Source organism: Tauraco erythrolophus, chromosome 5 (genome assembly GCF_009769465.1).
Source record: "Tauraco erythrolophus isolate bTauEry1 chromosome 5, bTauEry1.pri, whole genome shotgun sequence".
Taxonomy (NCBI): domain Eukaryota; kingdom Metazoa; phylum Chordata; class Aves; order Musophagiformes; family Musophagidae; genus Tauraco; species Tauraco erythrolophus.
Genome location: NC_141469.1, coordinates 22,838,984 through 22,861,747, shown reverse-complemented (window position 1 = coordinate 22,861,747; position 22,764 = coordinate 22,838,984). Strand labels below are relative to the sequence as shown.

At 42.2% G+C, this 22,764-nt stretch overlaps 1 protein-coding gene across 1 annotated transcript in view; it reads left to right on the top strand.

Moving 5' to 3' along the window:
- Window positions 1–22,764, top strand: part of ATRN (attractin) — a 165,901-nt gene that overhangs the window by 77,400 nt on the left and 65,737 nt on the right. The window contains exons 18-24 of the mRNA XM_086611323.1: window positions 896–1,129; window positions 1,848–1,985; window positions 8,106–8,199; window positions 9,089–9,141; window positions 10,639–10,733; window positions 11,470–11,548; window positions 11,948–12,105. Of these exons, the coding sequence (XP_086467449.1) occupies window positions 896–1,129; window positions 1,848–1,985; window positions 8,106–8,199; window positions 9,089–9,141; window positions 10,639–10,733; window positions 11,470–11,548; window positions 11,948–12,105 (851 nt within the window). The remainder of the gene's footprint in view (window positions 1–895; window positions 1,130–1,847; window positions 1,986–8,105; window positions 8,200–9,088; window positions 9,142–10,638; window positions 10,734–11,469; window positions 11,549–11,947; window positions 12,106–22,764) is intronic.

Here is a 22,764-nt window from a genome sequence, read left to right as displayed (position 1 = left end):
TAACTGTCAGACATGACAGTGTGAACTTCCCATATTGCCAGAAGTCAAAAATTGGAGGAAGCATCGGGTGCGAGATGAATAGGCTGAAATAATGGAAAGCAATGTTTTTCTACTACTTTTTTTTTTTTAAAAAGGAAAAACACTATCAATTTAAACATCAGGATAGAAAGCCTGCTCATCTTAGAACACCAAGAATCTACAAAATATTTTTTTCAGATGGTATTGAGGAAGGAGTAGAAAATGTTTCCTAGATGTAAAGAGTTTGTCACCTCTGAAATACAATCCCATTTGAGAAAGAAACAGTTGAAGGGTGGCGATGGTTTTTCCCTGAGATAGTTGATTGCTGGGGCCAGCCGATCTGCATGTGGCCCTCTGAGCATCCTAAGAAGGCATATTCTATTCTGTGTTTGTATTCTGTGCTTTTTCGCTCGGATAAATACTTCAAATAGTAGCATGTGATATTAAAATATGTGTTAAGAAGTGACTCTAAGCGAGTAAACAAACTGATTTTTTGCCTTTGCTTCCAGATGGCTCATTTTATATTCTGATCCATTGTGAATCTAGAGATCTTTTGTATTTGGAAACATGAACTTCTGGTTTTAGTGGGTGGTGTTAAATGGTTAGAAAAGCTTCACGTGTATTGTGTTGTTTCCTAACTCACTCACTGATTAATTCAACCTTTGGATTAATAGTCATCTTAGATTCTAGAACAAATATGCTGATAGGAATGAATATATATAAGTGTTACTGTGAATATTGAATAAATATTTACTAATTTAGCAAGATAAATACTTAAGGTCACAGAAAATGTTCAAGGATTTCTGCTTTCATTGTCACCTGTGTTTTGGGACAGTGATTTGTTCCACGGTTTGATGGTTTTGGGTTTTTTTCATAGCCGAAAACTGTTCAGGCTACTGCACGTGCGCTCACTGTTTGGAGCAGCCCGGCTGCGGCTGGTGCACCGATCCGAGCAACACGGGCAAGGGGAAGTGCATCGAAGGCTCCTTCAGGGGTCCGGTCAAGATGCCAACTCCATCTGCAACAGGGAAGCACAGCTTGGAGCCCGTCCTTAACGTCAGCATGTGTCCTGTGGAGAGCAACTATAACTGGTCCTTTATTCAGTGTCCAGGTAAACGAGCAGCATTGAATTATTCGAACATTTTGACCATAGCAATAATTAAATGCAAAGGGAGAGACTTTTTCAGACGATAGTGATGTCTGTGTTCCCTCCTGTTAATGGAGGGAGGAAAAGAGCTTGGCAGACAAACAAGAAATAACACGTTTTGAGATGGAAGGAGCTCTGCAGGTGAGCTGCAGAGGTTTGCTGCATGAAGACTTACCTATGCATTTCTCTAGTGAAGTTTTTCCTTTCTTTACAAACATTTTAGGAGTTTTTAAACATTTGTTTATTTATTCGTCTTAGGGTTGTTTGAAAGAAAGGCAGTTCTTTCTTTGAAGGTTGATTTAACTGTTAGTAATGCTCGGGGTGATTCTGAAATAATAGTTTCGACAGCATATATGTAGAACAAAATTATTTGGACTGCTACTGCTGCTAAACCCTTTCTTCCCTGTTCCTCCTTGTAAATCCATCCCACCAGCTGCTTCCAGTCCTGTCTGTCCAATATGCACATAATATTTTGGGATTCAGTTTTCCATGTGTTGCTTCAAATGTCACATTTTCAATACACACCTCTCTCTGAGTTTGTGTATTGCTAGCAAGACTGCGAGAACCTCTTTGGAAGGTGCATGAAATGTCTTCATCAGTCTCTGCAGAACACAGACTTCTGAGGCTGTATGTGAAGCACTATATTTGAGCAGAAATACTCATCCTTTTCTGTTTTCTTCAGCCTGCCAGTGTAATGGGCACAGTAAGTGTGTAAACGAAAGCATCTGTGAGAAGTGTGAAAATCTGACGACTGGCAAACACTGTGAAACTTGTATCTCAGGCTACTACGGTGATCCTACTAATGGAGGAACATGTCAGCGTAAGTGATGCCTTAAATCTTCTTGTACTGAAGTCTTTGATGTTTTTCGCTCTTTACTCACTTCCTTTGCTGTCTTAACTGAAATTATATCCTGATAACGTGTTTTTTTCTTTCTTGCAAGCAAGGCACAATTCTTGTTTCTTCAAATCAAAGATACGGAAACTGCTTGATGAAATTCTTTGATTTTCATTGCATAAGATAAAGATTTTTTACTCTCCTTTGTAAACTTTAAATGACCGCAGTGAAAAACGTGTGGATTTTAATGTTTGACAATCATGATTTTAAAAGAAACAGTGTTAATCCTAATGTCTTGAACAAATTTCTACTTAGCTAAATTCCACCTTCTATTACATTTGGTTAATATGTTGTGCGTTTATTGTTGTAATTGTTTCATATAAGGCTTCCGTATTTCGCTGAGGAGTTGGCTGGATTTCAACTGAGGATTAGATCATCCCTGTTAAAAATGCATTTTAAGTTTGTAAAATGCTTTGAGACTCTTTGGTACAAAGAACTTTTTTCAGTTGTGCAAGATCCATTTAACAAACTGGGGAAAAAAAAAAAATCTTGAAGGACCACTACAGGTAGTATTGAGAAACAAACATGTAAGATTTGAAGTTTTGCCCTTGAGCCTTGCTACATTACTCTGAATTACTGTGAATTTTGTAGTGTTGTGGCATGGAGAGACCAGTCGTAAACCAGAATCCAGTTGTGATAGGTGATATACAGACGTAAGGAAAGGTGCTTCTTGCTGTGAAGAGCTTTGATGGAATATAATTAGGTGGAGTTAACATCATTAGATACAGTGGTGGAAAAGATAGAACAGAAATAACATTGTTTGCTATCAGAGTAGTATCAGAACTTCCATGAAACGAGTGTGAGTGGTTTGTAGGCATCCCAGAAGAAATAAGTGAAGGTGATTACTGAGAGGACATTGAAGACTTTGAGTTCCTCCTTCCAAGTGTGGAGACAATCCAATAGAAAGTACTTGGAAATTCATTTAGTATATTTATTGGAAGTGACAAAGCAGTGACCTTTTGGATGAAGACGAGAGTCAGTAGGTGGAGCATGAGCATCCTGTTGCCTAAAGTAAGAGCAAGCTGGTGATGTCTGAGGCTATGAAGAACCACCTTCCAGCAGACAAATTCGAGGAAGGGGGTGAAAAGATCATAGAGAGGGACAAGGCTGCCTTACTTGGAGAAAAGGGTGTTGCAGTAGCTGGGATATGAAATTATGACAGACAGCACAATGGCGCGGGTACAAAGGAGAAGGTACATCTCTGACACTTTATTTCAGAACATTATCTGCGAGATTAAATACCGCTGATATTCCTAAACTCATTTCGTGTGAAGATAATTTGAAGTGCAGGAGTGAATAAATTGAGACTGAGTTGGCCTGAGAAAACATATAATTCTACTCTGAGCATTCAGGTTTAATCATTGGATCACAACGTGCCTTTTGATATTTGTTGGTTTTCTGTGCGTGTGGAAATTGAGAGTAAGTAACTTTGGACTCTTTCGCATGGGGATTGTCCAAAAATAGTTTGTTGTTGAGATAATGAACGATAGACTAAAGTCATCCAGATGCCTGAAAAAGAAATTAGAAAATGTATTGAGAGACTGTGGAACAGCATTCATTCGTTATCTGATGAAACTAGTAGCTCATGTCAAAAGTGCTTTGCTCTCAAGTGCTTTGGGCCCAGGTTTTTAATTTGCTGTGATCCAACGCTGTTTACTGTGAAGGCGAAAGAATGAGGGAAGCAGGAAGCTGAGCAGAAAGACCAAGGTGGATCGGAAGGAGAACAGCGGGAGGAAATCATCCTGTCTGATGCAGACAGACTGAATGCTAGCCATAAGTAATTTTTGCTCAGTGGAAAGGTTTCCAGAGGGAAATTCTTCAGATGAGGATCTGCTGACAGGCAACAGAGCCAACTCGTGCTTTTTTCCCTCCTCTAAGCCATGGCCCCTCCTTCCTTTCCCGTTAATAATGTGCGGATTCTACTCTTTTTTTGTGCGTTTATGTGCAGTGTTTTGTGCCACTCTTTTGAGAGCCCATGGTCGCATTCATGCTGGAGATGGTTGTTCATAGACTCATAGAATGGTTTGGGTTGGAAGGGATCTGAAAGATCATCTAGTTCGAGCCCCGCTGCCATGGACAGGGACACCCTCCACTACACCAGGTTGCTCAAAGCCTCATCCAACCTGGCCTTGAACACTTCCAGGGACGGGGCAGCCACAGCTTCTCTGGGAAACCTGTTCCAGTGCCTCACCACCCTCACAGTGAAGGATTTCTTTCTTATATCTAATCAAAATCTCCCCTCTTTCAGTTTAAAGCCATTATGCCTTGTTCTATCACTACACACCCTTGCAAAAAGTCCTTCTCCAGCTTTCTTATAGGTCCTCTTTAGGTACTGGAAGGCTGCTACAAGGTGTCCCCGGAGTCTTCTCCAGGCTGAACAACCCCACCTCTCTCAGCCTGTCTTCATAGCAGAGGTGCTCCAGCCCTTGGATCTTCTTCGTGGCCTCCTCTGGGCTCGCTCCAACAGCTCCATGTCGTTCTTGTGTTGGGGACCCCAGAGCTGAACGCAGCACTGCAGGGGGGTGTCACGAGAGCAGAGCAGAGGGGCAGAATGCCCTCCCTTGACCTGCTGCCCACGCTGCTTTGGATGCAGCCCAGGATACAGTTGCCTTTCTGGGCTGCCAGCGCACGTTGCTGGCTCCTGTTGAGCTTCTCATCCACCAGCACTCCCAAGTCTTCCTCCTCAGGGCTGCTCTCAATCCATTCTCCACCCAGACTATACTTGTGCTTGGGATTGCCCCAACCCATGGGCAGGACCTTGCACTTGGCCTTGTTGAACTTTGAAGTTCGCATGGGCCCACCTCTCCAGCCTTTCAAGGTCCCTCTGGATGCCATCCCTTCCCTCTAGTGTGTTGACCAGACTGCACAGCTTGATGCTGCCAGCAAACTCGCTGAGGGTGCGCTTGATCCCACTGTCCGTGTCACTGACAGAGGTGTTAAACAGTGTTGGTCCCAGTACTGACCCCTGAGGAGCACCACTCGTCACTGATCTCCACTGCGGTCAAGCCGTTGACTGCAACTCTGAGTGCGACCATCCACCCAATTCCATATCCACCAAGTGGTCCATCCATCAGATTGTTGGTATGCTCCGTGCTGATGCACAAGCATCCATGCGTTTGCACATGTGTGTCCTTACACTTTGCTGTGCAGATCTGCAGCGTTAGCCAATGGCCCCAGCAGCGTGTGGACCGTGAATATCCTCAAAATGGCAAATATTCAGTGCTGGAAAAAGTGTTACTGTTTGATATTTTTTATTCTGCTGAGCCATCAGGAGTTTGAGCGACGCTGGGATAGCAGTAGCCTTTCTGACAGGTAAGGCTATGCAGAGCTGGAAGCGACAGTGATGGGCTTCAAAAGCCAGGGAGGAGTAAAAATAGTGGATGGAATAAGATGCCTTTTCCTGCTGCTCTGTGCCACCAGGGCAGGTGAACATCGCTATGTCGCTTGTGTTGAAAAAATTTTTTGACAAACTGCAGTTCTTTCCCTGAAAGAATTGTTGGCATATCATCACAGACATTGGTGTGTGGGGAGCTGGGCAGATAATAACTAAATGGTGGGTAAATCGCTCCTCAGCCGTTGCTTTTAGGAAGTGTCCAACGTAGAGAAGTATTAATCGGGAAGGGCAGGAAAGGCAGCACATCAAATGTAAAAATAGCTGCGAGGTGCTCTCTCTGCATTCAGGATTTTTTGAATTTTCTGATTAAAGTTTCACATGAAAATATGCAGGCGGTAGATAAGCAAGTTATTTGCAAGAGAACGGAAGGTGCTATTATGCCTGAAATCAGATTGCTGCTGCGGCAGCGCTTCTGAACGCCTCCGTGGAGCGTTTGCTGGTGGCCTGTGATGAGCTGCTGGTACCGTGGTCCTGCCTGTTCCCCGCTTCTGGGGCTGTGTGGGGGCCTTGGAGGACAGCTGAAGCACTTGGCATGGAAAAACGGTGTTGGGCAGATGGGAGATGCATTTGTCGTTGGGTTGCTGGACCATCACAAATGCAGGGAGAGGAGCAGCGGTCCCCACGACCATGTCTGAATGAGTCTGTGGACCCATGGTGTGTGAAGAAGGTGGAAAGAGACTTGCTGCGAGGTGGGTCATCATCAGACTGTTAACGTGCTTCACAGTCAAAAAGCCATTTCCAGTAATTTTGGCTTTCTGCTCCAGCATTGGGCTCTGGAGGGAAATTTTCATTTTTAGACTCCAGTGAGGATGTCCGGTACTTTTTGTCAATAGTTTATTTCCAAACTTCTTAGTTTTCTGAAAAACCATTGTGCGTTCCAGTCCTTTAGTGAATGATCTCCAGTTCCTGAGCTCGTAGGAAAAGGGATAAATAAATAGACTGTGTTTTAGTGTTCAGTCTTCTTGATAAGCATGTCACTAAAGAGCACGGTGAGGAAGCATTAATGTTGGCACTCAAGGTACTGTGATCTGCATCTAAACAACGTGAAATTTGAAATTTCTCCTAATTTTTATCTATGCTAGTGTTGAATATTGATTGAATTTCACTTGGCTACCTTTTACAAAACAAAGGCAGGCAGTACATGGCATTCTCAATCGTATGAAGAATTATTTTTTTTTAAAGTGCCACTAATGAGAAGTGTGTTTGCTTCACAGAATAGAATTATTTTGTCAAATCTTCATTCAGTCTCCTTGTTCCCACAATAGGCCTTTATGCTTCTTCATATTTTGTTCCGTGTTGCTGCTAGGAAACCACTCATCCACATCTGAGAAGCACAATTAAGTGTCCCTGGTACAACATAGCTTCCATTACATGCCAATATAAAGAAGGCATTGAAAGGATTCGTAAAATAAGGTCCGAGGCTGGCAAGGATATTCAGGATGGGAACTTCATGTCTAAGAATCCACTGGTACATTGAGTGGCACGTGTCTCCTCAATGAGGAGGCACCAGCTGTTAAAGCATGCTATTTCCAGCAAGCTCAGGGACCACAATTAAGGGATCTTCTCTTTTGTGTACTTTTTCCCTTCTTATATTGTTCATTTTCCCATGCTCAGCTCCAGATGAATGCATCTTCCGGTTCATTGGTAGAACAACTTCTAAAGAGCACCTGCCTTCCGGGAAAAGTTATTATATCCATTCTTCTAGCTACAGTGAATATTGTGTCAAAGATAACTGCTTGTGTTGGTTTTGTTGTTGTTTGTTGGGGTTTTTTGTTGGGTTTGTTTGTTTGTTTGTGGGTTTTTTTTAAGTTTTGTGTGTACCTCCTCTACTTCTTTATGAATAAAGGTCTTAAAGTATGTCAGCGTTAGCATAGTTTGAATTGGGACCAATCTTTTGAAGTAAATCTCCCGTGCGTCACCACTGTCATAGCTTGGTTTGTGTCTCGAGCAGGCTCAGAGTGTATGAGCTGGTCTGTTCTGGGCATGGCACAAACCAGATGTAGTTTTAGGGATGTGCTGATTTGCTTCAACCACAACTCGGTGGCATTCAGCGTGTAAATCCAGGCTGATGCTATGCTAAAATGTGTTGGGGTGCACTCCCCAAACCACTTGGAGCATGGGCATCATGTGCTTAGCACCAGCCGTTTTACAGTGCAGGTACGCTTCTGCTATAAATGACGTTTTTTTCTCAAAGGCCTTTTTATTTCTAGAAAAAGCCCCAAAAGCACCACAAGCTCTGCTTTATTTGCAAAAGTAGTCTTCTCTCAAGAGTTTTGAGTGTGACTGAAACGCGTTAGCAAGCCCAAAACTATTCCAAATACCATCTTTTCCCTACCAGTTCTGATATTCTTAGTGCTATCAAACAACAAGAGAGGAAGATAAAGGAATTTTTGAGGCTGGAAAGCAGTGTCTGATCATAATTTCATACCGAGCATCAATCCTGGAGCCCACACGCGCTCCGTTTTGACCCACAGTTCTATTTTTGGCTGCCTTCTGTATCACAAAGAAACCAAAGAGTACCAAATGTGTTTTCAGATGGACTTTAATTGTTGATGTATCTCAGTTTGGCAACTAAAGGACTTAATTGCTGTCGAATCCCTTTCTCTGGCTTCATTCAACATTGCGTCTTTTCCCCTCCCTCTGCTCAACAGCTTGCAAGTGCAATGGCCACGCGTCTGTCTGCAACACGAATACAGGGAAATGTTTCTGCACCACCAAGGGAATAAAAGGAGACGAGTGTCAACTGTGAGTTCGTTTCCCTTTGTTATTTGAAATCAAAAGGCTGTACACATAAGCGGTATGGAAGCCCTACATTTTTTAATGACTGTGTTTACAATGTCTCTGCTCATCTCTTCCTGCTGACAGTTGACTAACTTCACTGAGGGTGCAGCCTTACCCTGGGGGGTTAACAGGAACGAAACCATTTCCTGAAGATTGCCAGTTTTAAGAACATTTCAAGTGGGAATGTCATGCAGAAGGGATGGGGTGAAAAAATAATGCCCCCACCCGCCAAACTGTGCATAACACTTTGCTTTATCCCTCCAAAATTTCTTGTTAATTGGTAGATTTTTACTGTCTGTACACTCTGATTCTGTTCTAGGGGAGTGTAAATATATCTGAAATAAGACTTTGACGTTCAAGCATTTTAATAGAGCAGTTTCGGAGCAAGAAATTTGCTGGAGGTTTCTCTGTAACATAACAGAGATGCTTTTAGTGTAATGTTAGTGGAGATAATTTCATTCCAAATAATTTCATTGCCAGGTTTATATTTAAAGTGTTGCTTACACGAGTAAACATTTATTGGTCTAGATCCTGGAACAGCTGTAAATGGAAATGGAAACTTTAGTTTTTGACTGTAGTAATCCAGTTCTATGCGTTGTAAAGAGCTAATAAATACATTCCAAGTGGGTGCAAAGGTTAATATCTGGAACTTTATATGCCGTTTTTACTGCATACTAGTTTGACTTGCAGGGATCGTAGAATTTCTTCAGCAGCCCAGTATAGCTCAGACGTGTGTCTTTTATTTTTAGTTGTGTACTGTTATCGACAAAGGTGATCTTTTCTGATTTTTAGTGGCTGGGAATAAATAAATTGAAAAAAAATATATTTATTAAAAGCTATGTATTCTTTTTAGGTGTGAAGTCGAAAATAGATATCAGGGAAATCCACTTAAAGGAACATGTTACTGTAAGTACTCTTGGGATTTTGTTTGGGAGATAAAAATTGTGTTTGAAGCTTAAAGTATCTTATTTAAAACTAGTTTTAATTGCCTTAGCATCTGTTTAAAATACAAGGGATTATTTAAAATACAAGGCAAGGACTAAAAACTAGTTTTATAAACTTCAGTTTTCACAAAAGTATTGTTTAAAGAGAACCTAAATATGGTCTGTGTAATGATTGGATCTTCCAGAACAAACTTTTGAATGTTTTTGTTGTGACTTTGAAATGAAATCTGGTCTTCTGGAGAATACTCTTAAAGTATATACCTAATAAGTCAAAACCAAAGCATATCTTTCGAATTTTTTTTAGTGTGAAATAATACTTTTATTTTTTTTTTAAATTCTATGTTAGAATGGGTGAGGTTTCAAAATTGCCACATTTTCTCTGAAATGAACAGTTGGATTCTCTTGCAATTCAAGAAGATACTTGATCTGCCAAGATTCAGATTACTTAATGGAAACTCTCCAGCTTCTATTTGCAAATATTAGCAATCAGCACATTGGCAAGCACGGATAGATGTAATCTTAAATTACAGAAACATGCAAGTCTCAAATATTATTTTTGTGCAACACAGAAATTATCAACATGCTGTTTTTAGCAAATATGAATTCTGCTTGCGTAGCCAAACAAGGGCACTGATGGCTTCTCATGACAGTCTCTTTGCAAGGATGACCTAATTCATCACTGCCAGCGGCAGGGCTGGTAAAGTGGCCAAAAAGGGGAAAAACCCACAACTTTACAGCTCTTCCAGGAACAACCTCATGCTGTACAGTTGCAGTCTCACTTGGTTTTCTTCCTTGAGAATTTCTGTCTTAGTGCTTCATAGGAGTTGTGGGTAGATGTCAGAAGGTTGTCTAGCTTATATCTATCCAACAAGAGGTCTCCAGAAGAAAATGAGAGAAGAATAACACCTGATGTATAGCTTCATGTGTAGTATTGCTTGGAATATCTCTGCATGGGTTTAGGAATATGTACAAGTCTTAATACTGCGCTTTAAGAAAAGGATACTGAAACTAGTGGATGTATCTCCAGAACTGGCTGTGCACTGTTAATTAACAGAGAGATGATACCCCAGCCCTAGGCAGTCATGAGCTTAGGAGGGTATACAGATTGACCAAAAACTGGTCCTGGCATGCCTGGACATGATGTGACCCAGAATAGGATGGCAGCTGGGTCCATTAACAAGTAGCTGCTCCGTAGAAATCCTCCCTGTACAGTCCACTGAGGTACAGAAACTTATCATGCATGCAACTTAGTCCCCTCTTAAGCGGGGATTACAGGGTCTGTTTTATTTTGCTAGTGTTCCCTTAGCACATGGAGGTATTGCAGCATGGAATTTTTAACAGCATGGTGACTCCTAGTTGTGCTCTCAGTACAAGGAACACTTCAGCAACATCATGCCTTGCTTTGCAGAAGTTTGGTTTATTCTGAGACGGGATAACTTTCTCCGTGCATTCCTTGCAGATACTCTTCTCATTGACTATCAGTTCACCTTCAGCCTTTCTCAAGAGGACGATCGCTATTACACAGCAATCAACTTTGTAGCAACACCCGAAGAGGTAAATTTACTACTTTCTCTTTAAACTTCGTCCTTTGGGTATATGTTTGTCGTCTCTTGGTCATGGAGGCGGTGAATTGTTGCAGTTCTGTGAGTCTCTAGATGTAGTCTCTTAACATGGCATGTATCTCCAGCTCCACAAAGCAATCAGAACTTTTTGAGCTTGGCGTGGCCATGCAGTTTCAAATTTTTGTGGTAAAATTTCATAAGGAACCACAGTTGATTCCTTACAGTTGTTTGAACAGCTGCTGAGCAACTCTAGTTTTGCTTGGTTTTCACCCAGTAAGTTGTGTCTCTATTCTTCCTGGTTTATTCTATGCATGTGACTTATTTTGTTCTTTGTTATGCTTTCCTTGGGGAGGAGAATACTGCTTTCAGAAATGTAAATAGTTTTTTGCTTGATGTATTTGCGTCATGTAGAATCACAGAATGGTTTGGGGTGGAAGGAACCTTCAAGATCATCTAGTTCCAGCCCCCCTGCCGTGGGCAGGGACACCTTCCACTACACCAGGTTGCTCAAAGCCCCATCCAACCTGGCCTTAAACACTTCCAGGGATGGGGCAGCCACAGCTTCTCTGGGCAACCTGGTCCGGTGCCTCACCACTGTGTATTATGTAAATCATTATTACGTAAATAAAAAATTCCAAGATTTTTTTGTTGTTGTTGTGAAGATTTGCTAAGAAACAGTACAGTAAAATTGTTCCTAAAAATGAGTTTTCTTTTTTTTTTCCCCCAAGCAAAACAGAGACCTGGACATGTTTATCAATGCATCCAAAAACTTCAACCTCAACATAACTTGGTCCACAAGTTTTGCAGGTAAAATGAGCATGATCTAAGTTTCTTGGTAGCTTTTTTCAGTTACCAGTTTTCAACAAATGCAAATTTAATTGGGGAATCTTTTTTTTTTAACCTGTGATCTTGTTCTGTATTGGTTTTAAATGTTAGGCCTGGGGGGCAGAAGTAAAATATTACAAAGAACTATGTTTTTCTATCTTAATAGTGTATTTTGGAAACATCAAAGGTGCAAATTTGATTTTTAGTATTGCAGTAGTTTGATATACAGTGATTTTTGATAATGCAATGCAGCTTGAAATAGTCGCGTTCAGATGAATAGTTTTGTAACATTAAAATTCAGGATGCTTCGCCGTTCTTGTTTACCCCTTAAAATGTGCATTGAAATGTCTTTTCTTGCTACTTTTTAACGTTTGAAAACAGCTGGCACGCAGGCTGGGGAGGAAATTCCAGTTGTTTCAAGAACCAATATAAAAGAATACAAGGACAGTTTCTCCAATGAGAAATTTGATTTCCGCAACAATCCAAACATCACTTTCTTCGTTTACGTCAGCAACTTCACCTGGCCGATAAAAATACAGGTAGGAGCTGTTAATTTGGGTATCATTATTTAGAAGTACTTTTTTCTTCCTCTCGAGCAATGTGACAATTCAGTGTGATTTGTTTTGTCCAAGCTGAACCAGCTCTCGATATAATCCTGCAGTGGACAAAGGTTTTGATGTTCCTGATTGAGAGCAAGAAGGTGCATCATCTGCTGATGTTGCCTCAACCCAGTGGATCTGAAAACGCGCTGTGAAATCAAGTGGGATGCTCGCTTAGTAACAGGGCTGTGTTCTAACGAGGTCTCTGACTTTAAACGTGTAGGTATTGATGTTGAAGAAAACAACGACTCATATAGCCAATAACCAAGCCCATAGGAAAAAATGGAAATGTTACTGTCGCTTTTTAACGTCTTGTTCTCAAAAGGCCCAGCTCGAGGGCCATCCTCCTTTCTGCTCGTGCTGCCCAAGAGTGGTGGTACCTGCAGAATAAGATGAAGCTCATTCTTCCCCCTAATTCAGTGCAGTCAGTTAACACATGCGTTGCCTCAGGTGTCAGACTGACTGTGATGTGCTGTGGAGCAGTGGATGAAGCTTGATGAATCATGAAAACACTCATAGATCACAGGCTGCAATCACAGAGGCTCTGCCAGCTGCTCGACAGCTAATAATTCAGAGAAACCTGGGCCACCTTCTTGCTCTGGGCTAAGTCAAGTATCAACCTGCAGTGTAGTCAGAGTGATGTGGGCATCTTTTGAAGGACAAAAGTAGTTCCTAGGTTTGAAACAGAGATCTCAGATGAGGCTCTGTATATTTGAGTTCTGCGTTTTTTAAGAAGCGTGGTCAAATAGGGGAACCCGAATTCTTCCATCTTCACCCTTACTCAACCAATTATTATGTGAAAGCTGAAACTTCAAATTAATTTGCTTGATATTTCAGACATATCAGTCTCAGAAACTCACCATAGGGGTCACTTCTAACAAAGATAATGCACATGATAATATTGAGCAAGGAGATGTGGTCCACTTGGAAAAAGGTCCTTAAGCTGTAGTGATATTTTTCAAGGTATTTCCTGAACTTTTTAAGAAATACTAAGAATACTTGGGAAACGTCTGCATCACCTTCTGGTAAAGACGGTGGGGTTTAGGTACTCGGGAAACTTTGTTGATTGCAGACTGGTGGATTCGATAGGCTGACTTTGGACTGCGTTTTGGTTCTTTTCAATATCCCTTACGATATTGCTGCTCACTTTCCAGCTGGAGAGTTTTTACTTTATAAATTGGTAAAGTCTTAGTTCATTGTCAGGTCTTAGTTTTTAGATATGGAGGAGTTTGCAAGAGCTGCAAGGTAAAACCTTTCTGTCATCAGATACTCAAGCAGCAAGTACTAAGCCTCATTGTTTTCGTTTAAGATGAGTACTGGTTTCAGTAGAGAAAGTAAGTCCTGCATACAAAGGTGGGCAGTTGCCTAATGATTTATTTAAATCTTCAGGCTTCTCTTTTATCAAATTGGTAATCACAAGAGTCAGGAAAAAAAAAAATCCATATTTTATTTTTTAATGTACAGGTTATATGCTGGCTGATTGTTTACTTTCCGTAATCAGTGCTGGACTGTACCTTACCATGAATTATTTATTTGCTGTTTCTTGATGCAGAACTGTGCATTAGGATGTTGTAGATGTTTAAGAACAATGCTGTCTCCTGTCCCTGAAGCTCTCCTGTGTTTATTCCAGTCTCCAACCTACCTGTACTTCCAGTGAATTTCTGCGAGCTTTTCCTATGCCAGTGTTGTCATTGAGCTTAAAGGTCCCCTTCACCTTCTTTTGGCAGCTGAGCCTCCTGCTTTCCTTAGGTGAATTTGGACAGGTCATATCCTCTCTCAGCTTTAAATGTTTGTTTGTTGGCTTAAGCAAGACAAACCCTCGTCATCTTGTCCTGTGAAACAGCTTATCCAGGTTCAATTGCCTCGTTTTCTTTTTCCTCTGCACTCCCTTGTATTAATCCGGCTTGTACAGTTTTGGTCAGCCGTGTATAAGGTCATGGAGATCAGGTCTCACCATTGCCTTGTACAGCGCTATCTCTAGGTTCTTTATGGACCTTTCTAGGTGCTTTTATGGCAGTGTTTTGCTTTGTTAATTCTCATGGCTGCAGCAATTAATAGTCCTTATTCATTTTAATGTGGACTTACATACGCTGTTCTTTCACATCCTTGGTTTCCAGCTGATGAGCTCCCAGACTTGATAGTGAACGTTCTTCTCAGTCCTTAATAGCATCGTAAAATATTATCCCACTGCTGTTACTGGGCAATATTGCCAGTCCTGAAGATCATCTAGGTGGTGTTCTGTGTTATTCTTTTCTGTATTTCGATCGATGATCTCTTTCAACTATGTCAGCAGATTGTGCCGTTAGGACGCTGTCTTCTCGGGTTTATGTCGTTAATTAAGATATCAGTCAAACTTTGTCCAAATGCCGTCCCTGAACTAGCTTCTGGCCTCCTTAACTGCTGTGATTCTTGAAATAATCTTCACCATCTTTATCTCACCCAGGAATTTCCAATGTATTGAAATCCATAATGAAATTTGGATTAGCTCAGCTGTACTTTCTAGGTCCATACAATTATTTTTACAGACAGAAAATACTGGGCTGGCATAGCACAGATTACTGTTGTCAGCTCTATTGCTTGTTGAATTCAGTTTTCCTTTTACATCTTCATTTCTTTTATTCAAAACTTGTCCTGAAACTTTGCAGACTATCGAGATCTCGGGAGCATGAATATCTAGGTTCTCCCTCCTCCTCTGAATACAAGTTTTAAATTTTTCATAATGCCACGCTTGGCTAGTAGATTGCTTTAACATCCTTGCTACCAGAGGTGTGATTTCACGTGCCATTTCTTTCGGAGTGCTGGGATACATGCCGTCTGCTTTCACTGGCTTTGAACACATGGAAATGTTGGAGTTTTGTCTCCACCTTGGTTATGTATATCTTTATAACCTCGTTCCCATTACACACTTTGCCTTGCGCCTATGTTCAGTGTCCTCGTCCTTAATGCAGGCTCTAATTTAGTTTTAGAGATGTAGCTGATTGGTTTTGATATCTTGCCTATCCTTACAGCGTACCCTCTTCCCTTTCCCTTTACGGTCTCCTTTACTTATATGGCTGAAACATCTCTTGTTATTTTGCTCATGATTCGCTGAGGTCTAGGACAGCTTGATGTTTGGCAGTTCTCATTTTATCTCTGTACTACTTGCTGGCTTCTAAGACATTGCTAATGAATCCTTTCCTCTCCATAATACATAGACTCTTTTAATTGTTCCGAATGTCCTTTTTGAGGTTAGTTCTGAGGATACAACTTGCAAAGAGTTTTGCGTCTTTGACCTGGGAAAAATACTTAGATGGCTGTTTTCCAGTTCCTTATCTCCTTAGTCCACTTGATTTTGCTATCTTACTTAATTTCTCATTGTCGAAAAGAACAAACTTTGATTTTCTAGCAACACTTACGTTGTTTTATCCTTAATATAATGTGCATTTGCTTGTGTGCACTCAATCTAAGATAACTTTATGTCACCAGCTCTTCTTAATGTCCTTGTTACTTGCCAAAACAAAGTCTGGAACAGCATCAGCTCTTTCTAGTTGAGACCCTTTTTGTGAAGCAGTCTTGCAGCGACATTGTGTCCAGGAATACGTGCCCCTTAAGATTTCTATTGGCTTGCTCTTAGGTTCATAGCTAGGAAACCTTTTCCCCCAATTTGATGTTTTTCTGTCATCATTTTTCTCCTAATACCTATCGGTGTTGAATGTCTCGGTCCTTTCTCGTGTTTGCAGTAGCAGTTCTTCATTACTTTGATATGGCTTTGTTGTCCTTCTCCAGGAAGTCCACCTGCACCTCCTTTCACTGGAGATCCCACTGTAACTCAACAGGACATTCCTCCCTTTTTTCTCTCAGCAACTTGGCAGTGTTGCTCATCTGGGCGTGAGATAAAACCAGTTTTCTTCTGCATCCTTTAACAACCTTTGGAGACTCAATTCTGTATTTTACGTTCCTAAATTTGACAAACAGCACTGTCGTCTTCACAGAATCCCAGAGTGGCTGAGGTTGGAAGGCACCTCTGGAGGTCACCTGGTCCAACCTCCTGCTCAAACAGGGCCACCTTAAGCCAGTTGCCCAGGACCATGTCCAGACAGCTTTTGAATATCTCCAAGGGTGAAGGCTCCACAACCTCTCTGGGCAACCCGGTCCAGTGTTTGGTCACCCTCACGGTCAGAAAGTGTTTCCTGATGTTCAGACAGACCCTCCTGTGTTTCAGTTTGTGCCCATTGGCTCCTGTCCTCTAACTGGGCACCACTGGAGAGAGCCTGGCTCTGTCCTCTTTGCACCCTCCCTTCAGGTATTTATATACTTTGAGATGCACCCTGAGCCTTCTCGTCTCCAGGCGGCACAGTCCCAGCTCTCCTAGCCTTTCCTTGTAGGAGAGATGCTTCAGTCCCTTCATCATCTTTGTGGCCCTTTGTTGGACGCTGTCTTGTATGTCCATGTCTCTCTTGTACTGGGGAGCCCACAACTGGACCCAGTGCTCCAGGCATGGCCTTGCCAGTGCTGAGTAGATGGGGAAGGATCACCTCCCTCGACCTGCTGGCAATACTTTGTCTAATGCAGCTGTTGCATGGTGAGCAAATGCCATTGGTTGTCTTTGTGACAAGGGCATGTTGCTGGCTCATGTTCAGTTTGATATCCCCTAGGACACCCAAGTCCTTTCCCACCGGGCTGTTTTCCACCTGGGTGTCCCGCAGCACGTACTAGTGCCTGAGATTGTTTCTCTCCAGGGACAAGACTTTGCACTTCCCTTTGTTGAAGTTCATGAAGTTCCCTTTGGCCCATTTGTCCAGCCTGTCAGGTCCCTCTGAATTGCAGCACGACCCTCTGGTGTATCAGTCACTCCTCCCGGTTTGGTGTCTCCTGCACACTTGCTGGGGGGTACACTCTGCCGCATCATCCGGATCATTAATGAAGGTGTTAAATAGGATCAGACCAAATATTGACCCCTGGGGTACATTGCTACTTACTGGTCTCCAACTAGACTTCATGCCACTGGTCACCACCCCCTGTGTCCAACCATTTGTCCGGTTTTTCAATCCACCTCACTATCTCTTCATCTTAGCCCATATTTGCTAGATCTACTCTCGTGGAGGTTGTCATGTCTCCTTCACAAAGAGCCTGTAGTCATATACATCTGCTTTTGGCTTTACTTTCAGTCTGTTCTCCATCTGGTGTAACTGAGTTGTCAGATTTGATGCCCATGAAGGCTTTTCCCTGCTGGATGCTAAGACACTACACAGTTTGACCCTGTGCTTCTCACACCACCCAGGGGTACTGCTTTATTCTAACGTTTATTTTCCCTCCTCACCATCCTGATAATTTTTTTCAGAGCAGTTGATGAGTAGGAGATGACATTATGGAAACTAATGGTTCCATAGAGAAAAAAGTAGAGAAAAGTCAGTAAAAAAAAGTATAATTTGTCTCCAGGACTCAATGTATCCTTTCAGGTCTTGTGCAATCTTCCATGGTGGATTGAGCTGCCCTCAATTGCCCTTAATTGCAGTCTGTGTTCCTACCTGTCCTTTCTGTACCTCTTTCCTATTTGTTTTCCCTATTTTTTCCTTTTCTGTAAAGTCTTGGCTCTCTGTAGAAGTTCATCTTCAATAAGATAAAACACAAGATAACTCAAGCTATGGATTTTTGAGACAAAGACTTTCTAGCAATTGATCCTTGATTGGGCTTCGCTACGAGATTTAAAGTAGAGCCATGGGGTGACTTCTCTGCTCTCCTGACTGCTCCTTCAGCGTTCACCCCATCCCATGCTCTGTTCATAGAATCAATCATGGAATGGTTAGGGTTGGAAGGGACCTTAAAGACCATCTAGTTCCAACCCCCCTGCCATGGGCAGGGACATCTTCCCCTAGATCACATTGCTCAAAGCCCCATCCAACCTGGCCTTAAACACCTCCAGGGATGGGGCATCCACAGCTTTCCTGGGCAACCTGTTCAGGTGCCTCACCACCCTTCTCACTTTCTTCTCAGGAATACTTTTTACTCAGACCTTTTCCATATTCCCTCCCTTAGTTCTTTTTCTAAGTGGTCGTCTCTTATTTCACTGCGTAGACATTCCCGTGCGGTTGGGTTTAGTCCTTCAGGACAAGCTGACTCCTCAGTTAAAACTACGTGTTGCAGCGCGGCTGGGATGCAAACTGTCTTTTCTTATCCCAGAAGCTGCTTCCTACAGTTCTGCTCATTGCAGTTCTTCCACTATTAAACTTTTCTGAAGCTACAGAACACATTTCAATTTCCCTTTTGAAATCAGAGTGTTTTTAATATAAGAAGTGTGATGAAGTCAGTGAAACTGCTACTGCCAGACTGCTGGAAAAGATTCTCTCCTGTGTGTGCGTCACCTCGCAGCTTATGCCTGTGTTTGGTCTGTTCCTGTGCAGTGCAGCGTGTCCAGCTGGTATTTTGGGGTTGGTTTTGTTTGTTTCAATTTCATAATGAACAGTCATTGTGTGTACACTCTATTACCCTGGCTTGTTTTCGGCTTAGACATGGTAGATGTATCGAAACAGAAGTGTTTATGCATATACAAAATCTTGCAACAGAAAACTTCAGAAAAAAAACAAAACTTCAGTCCTTCCTGCAGAGTAATTAATCTACAATCCACCTTATTTATTTTCTAAACATTAGAAACTTTATTCTGAAGTCCTTGATTGAAATCTGTCTCTCTTTCCCTCTCTTCTTGCCTGTTAAAATCTGGACTTGGAGAGTATAAATGCTCTTTTGTGTTAGAGATAGCTGTGTCCTTGCCAATGCTGAATTCCGGCTTTTTTTTTTCCCTTCTTGCTCCACCTCTCTTCAAAACCACTTCAGTTTGGTTTTGCCTTTTTTTTTTTTTGTTAAGTATATTGGTTTAAGATGTCTTTCCCTGCCTGCTTTAATGACTTGAAATGATTATTCTGTAAAAGAACTAAAGCTGCAAAATGCAGAAAGCCTTCAAAATACAGCAGTCTGCTTCCTAATAACTCCTGCATGAGCAGTTTCCGAGTATGAAAGCTACGCTGTGGAGTTCACTTAAACCCTCAGCTTGCCAGGCTGTCTTGAAATCCCAGGTAAGGTCTGGTTGAAAACCTCTCGGTGTTTCCATTCGCTCTGCGTTGCGGCTCCTCTCTGCTGACAAACTCCGTCTGGCGCGGCCGCGGTGACTTTGTAGGCATTGTGCAAACCCCAGCTGCTCACTTTTCTCTCTTTTCTTTGGAAAGCACAGTCCTAAATATTCCTTGTCTTCCACCGAACTGAGAGTGCACCCTTTGGAAGAGGACATTAGTGGATGTTGCTAGGGTTCATGTTTTTGTGTAGTCATGTAAACGTAATATGACTTTTTTTCCTCATTTTTTTTCTTGCTTTCTTACTCTTTGTTGTAGCTTTGCTTTGTATTCATTCAGAATATAGCTCAGATTAGAAAAGAGCTGTAGAATGCAAATAATCGACTGTACGATATTGCAGTAAGAAGCAAGAAAATTCAATGCAGAAGCGTTCAGAGGACTTATTTTTGACGAGAAAGGTTGGACCAGATGATCCTTGAGGTCTTTTCCAACCTGGTATTCTATGATTCTGTGCTGCTTTTCATAGGTTTCAATGCAAACAAGCATCAGCTCACTCAGAGGTGAAGCTTCAGTTCTGGAGCTGACAAGTAGTTAATGGTGAGAACTGGAACCTCTCTTTGATACTTGTGGAAATGTCAGCAATTTTTAACAATGTTTAAACTAGTGTGTGTTTACCTGGAGCAGATTCCAGTAAGTCAGTCCCTCTCCTGAATTCACGGGGTGAAAATAAGAGTTGCTAAATAGCTGAGTCCACCCCCTTTTTAACGGCTGTAAGCTCGCTGCTCCGTTACAGCTGACCGTTGATGGTGTTCTCTACCACTCACTAATAAAAACTTGTGTTCTTGTCTTGTTTCATACCCAAACTAAGGTTTTCATTAACTTTCTGTCCCATTTGATTTTTAGATTTCTTTCTCCCAGATTCAGAGCCTTTGCAACGAAGCCTTTTGCATTGATCTCTACTTTCATGCAAGACGCCTAGGAGCTGATTAAGGAAAAAACACAGTTTGTAATTGTATCATTAACTGGCAATTGCCTCCTCTCTTCCCCTCGTGTTGGTTGAAGTATTTTAATTTGAATGCGCTTAAACGTTAATTATGAGCCAAATGCTTCGAGGAACAAAAAGAGGCGAACGGATTTCGCAGCCTCTTGCATACGAAATACACCGTTTGCAATATCTCCTAGATATTCGCTGTGTGGTGTTTGCTCGGCAGCTGATCCTCGTGTTGGGCTTCAAAAAAGTGCCACCGTGACTACGCAGCGTCGCTGCACGTGCTGCTCGGTGGAGCGCTGCAGCCACGTTAGCTTACACTGTTTGAGGGCTCGAAGTGTTTGATAACCGTTGGGAAATTTTCACATTGCTGAAATTGCGGCGTTCCACTGGTTTCATAAAGGCTGTAGTGGAAAAATAGCTAAAATTGCCTCTGCTGCCTGCAGTTTTTTAGTTTCTCAAACTTCTGCATGGGCTGTTGAAGGTTTTTTTTTTTTTCCCCTGGGTTCCTCCAATTGATTTATTTCAGGTCTGTGGGTCTATATAGCCTCTTCTAAAGCTTTATACCTTTCTACACAAAAAGTTAATGCACTGTGGATACCTTAATTCAGTCACATAACATGTTGTCGTAATTACTCTAGCTATTTCAAAACACGCTCTTTACCGTGGTAGGAGAACATTTGTGAACCCTCTTGAATTTGTTCAGTTGCTGTCTAGTTCACCCGCCGAAATTGTGAGTGGTGAACCGAGAGGTGGAAACGATTCACCTCCCTTAAACCAAGCGCCGCTTTCCGAGCTGCTGCCAAAGGTTCAAGCACAGCAGCTGTAACAAACAGGCGACCTGAAAATCGAGGACAGCCTCAAATGTGCTGTAGTTAAATCAGCCTTTCGTTTGCAGCAAAGTTTGGGTGCTGGGAACCCAGTGACTGTTGCTAACTGGTGTGTATACGCCCGCGCGTCCATGGGTTCTGCAGCGTGCCCACTGCTGCGCCTACAGAAACCACGTGTCCCCAGGAACGAAACGTGAACCGTTACGTGCAAACTTCTTGGATGATGTATTCTTTAATGAACCACCTTCCTTTGGGGCCCTCCCGTCGCTGCCTTGTGTTGCTTTTGTGAACTTACCACTGGCGCAGGTATTGCCAGGATGGCTGCATCCAAGTTTTGAAGCAGAATAGACATTGTCGTGCTGAGTTTAGAGCTGCAGTGCTGCGATGAAATGAGATTTCAAATAGATGTGGGAGTACAATTCCGCTCCGAATAAAGCTTTCAGCAATGACACTTTCTTGGATTTGAATGCTTTGTGTATTAGACCCGCTGCGACTACTAATTTTGATACGTTTTTGTGACTTTTTCTTCTCTCCTTAGTTGTTAGTCGAACGGAACAGCCTAAGCTCTGTTTATTCTCCGTGCATCAAAAGATTTCTGCTCCGCCTCTCGTTGCAACCGAAGGGTTTGCTCTGGGATTGTATTATTTTCACTGATGGTCTCCTTTGACCTGTAAAACAGTTCCCACTGGTTTACAGCGATCTGCTGAAAACCTGTGTAGGAACATAGGTGAGCAGATTCTCTTCACGCCTCTTTGGCTTTGCAGAGCTGGCGATAACGGTGTCAATGTGTCTTTTTTCTTAAGCCGGGGGATATTTCCTGGGTTAGTACGTAGGCAAAGTTCACGTGGAGCCATATGCTGCTGGCGTCAGCTGTATTTCAGAGTAGAGATGGATTATAAACTAGACTGAGATTCTTCTAAGGAATGGCTCTCTGGCTGATGAAAGCAGGCTCGTTTTCTCTTATGCTGAACGTGGCTATTCAAGTGGGAAGTAGTAGCCAATATTTTATAAAGTGCCAGGAATTCACATTCCTAAAGAGTCTTCACAGTCCTCAGACAAAGCTCTTACTCCAATCTTTATCATCGTTATTTTAATGTTTCCTGGTTCTTGTGTCCAGCAGTATACAAATACCAAAATCTTCCCAAGTTCTCATTTTTCAAAGGAAATCTCCTTCATTAAAGCAGCTTTGGATTAAATTTCTTCTTCCGATACTCTTTCCCCATCCTGCTATTTTTATTGGCAATGTTACCCATAAAGCAGGTGGTTTCCATTAGCATGAATCTTAATACCTCTTTCAATTAAGCTTTCATTTCACTTGCCATTCGGTGTCTAATGTGGTTCGGGAAGCGTTTGTTTTTTCTTGCGGAGCTAAATGATGGATGACACTTTGCTACAGCCAAGGAAAGCTTTGGGGTACCCTTAGCTCCTGCCAGCTGAGCACGGCAGTACCCCTTGGCTTAAAAAAGGAGCTTGGAGGAATGTCGGATCCCATGCTTCCACCTTCCTTTTATTTTAGGCTTTCGACCTCTTTAAGGTGACATGAATATTCCCAGCAGTGATCCTCTCTGGGCTTACCTCTTTGAGGTTCACAGCCTAACTGAAAGGCTTTGATAACACACGTAATAAGGTAGAGTGGAGAAACCGTACCGCGGTTAAAAAGCGGAGTCTGTAACTGGCTCTAATACCCTGATGTGTCTCTGGAGGAAACATGAGGCATTTGATACAGGGCATAAATATC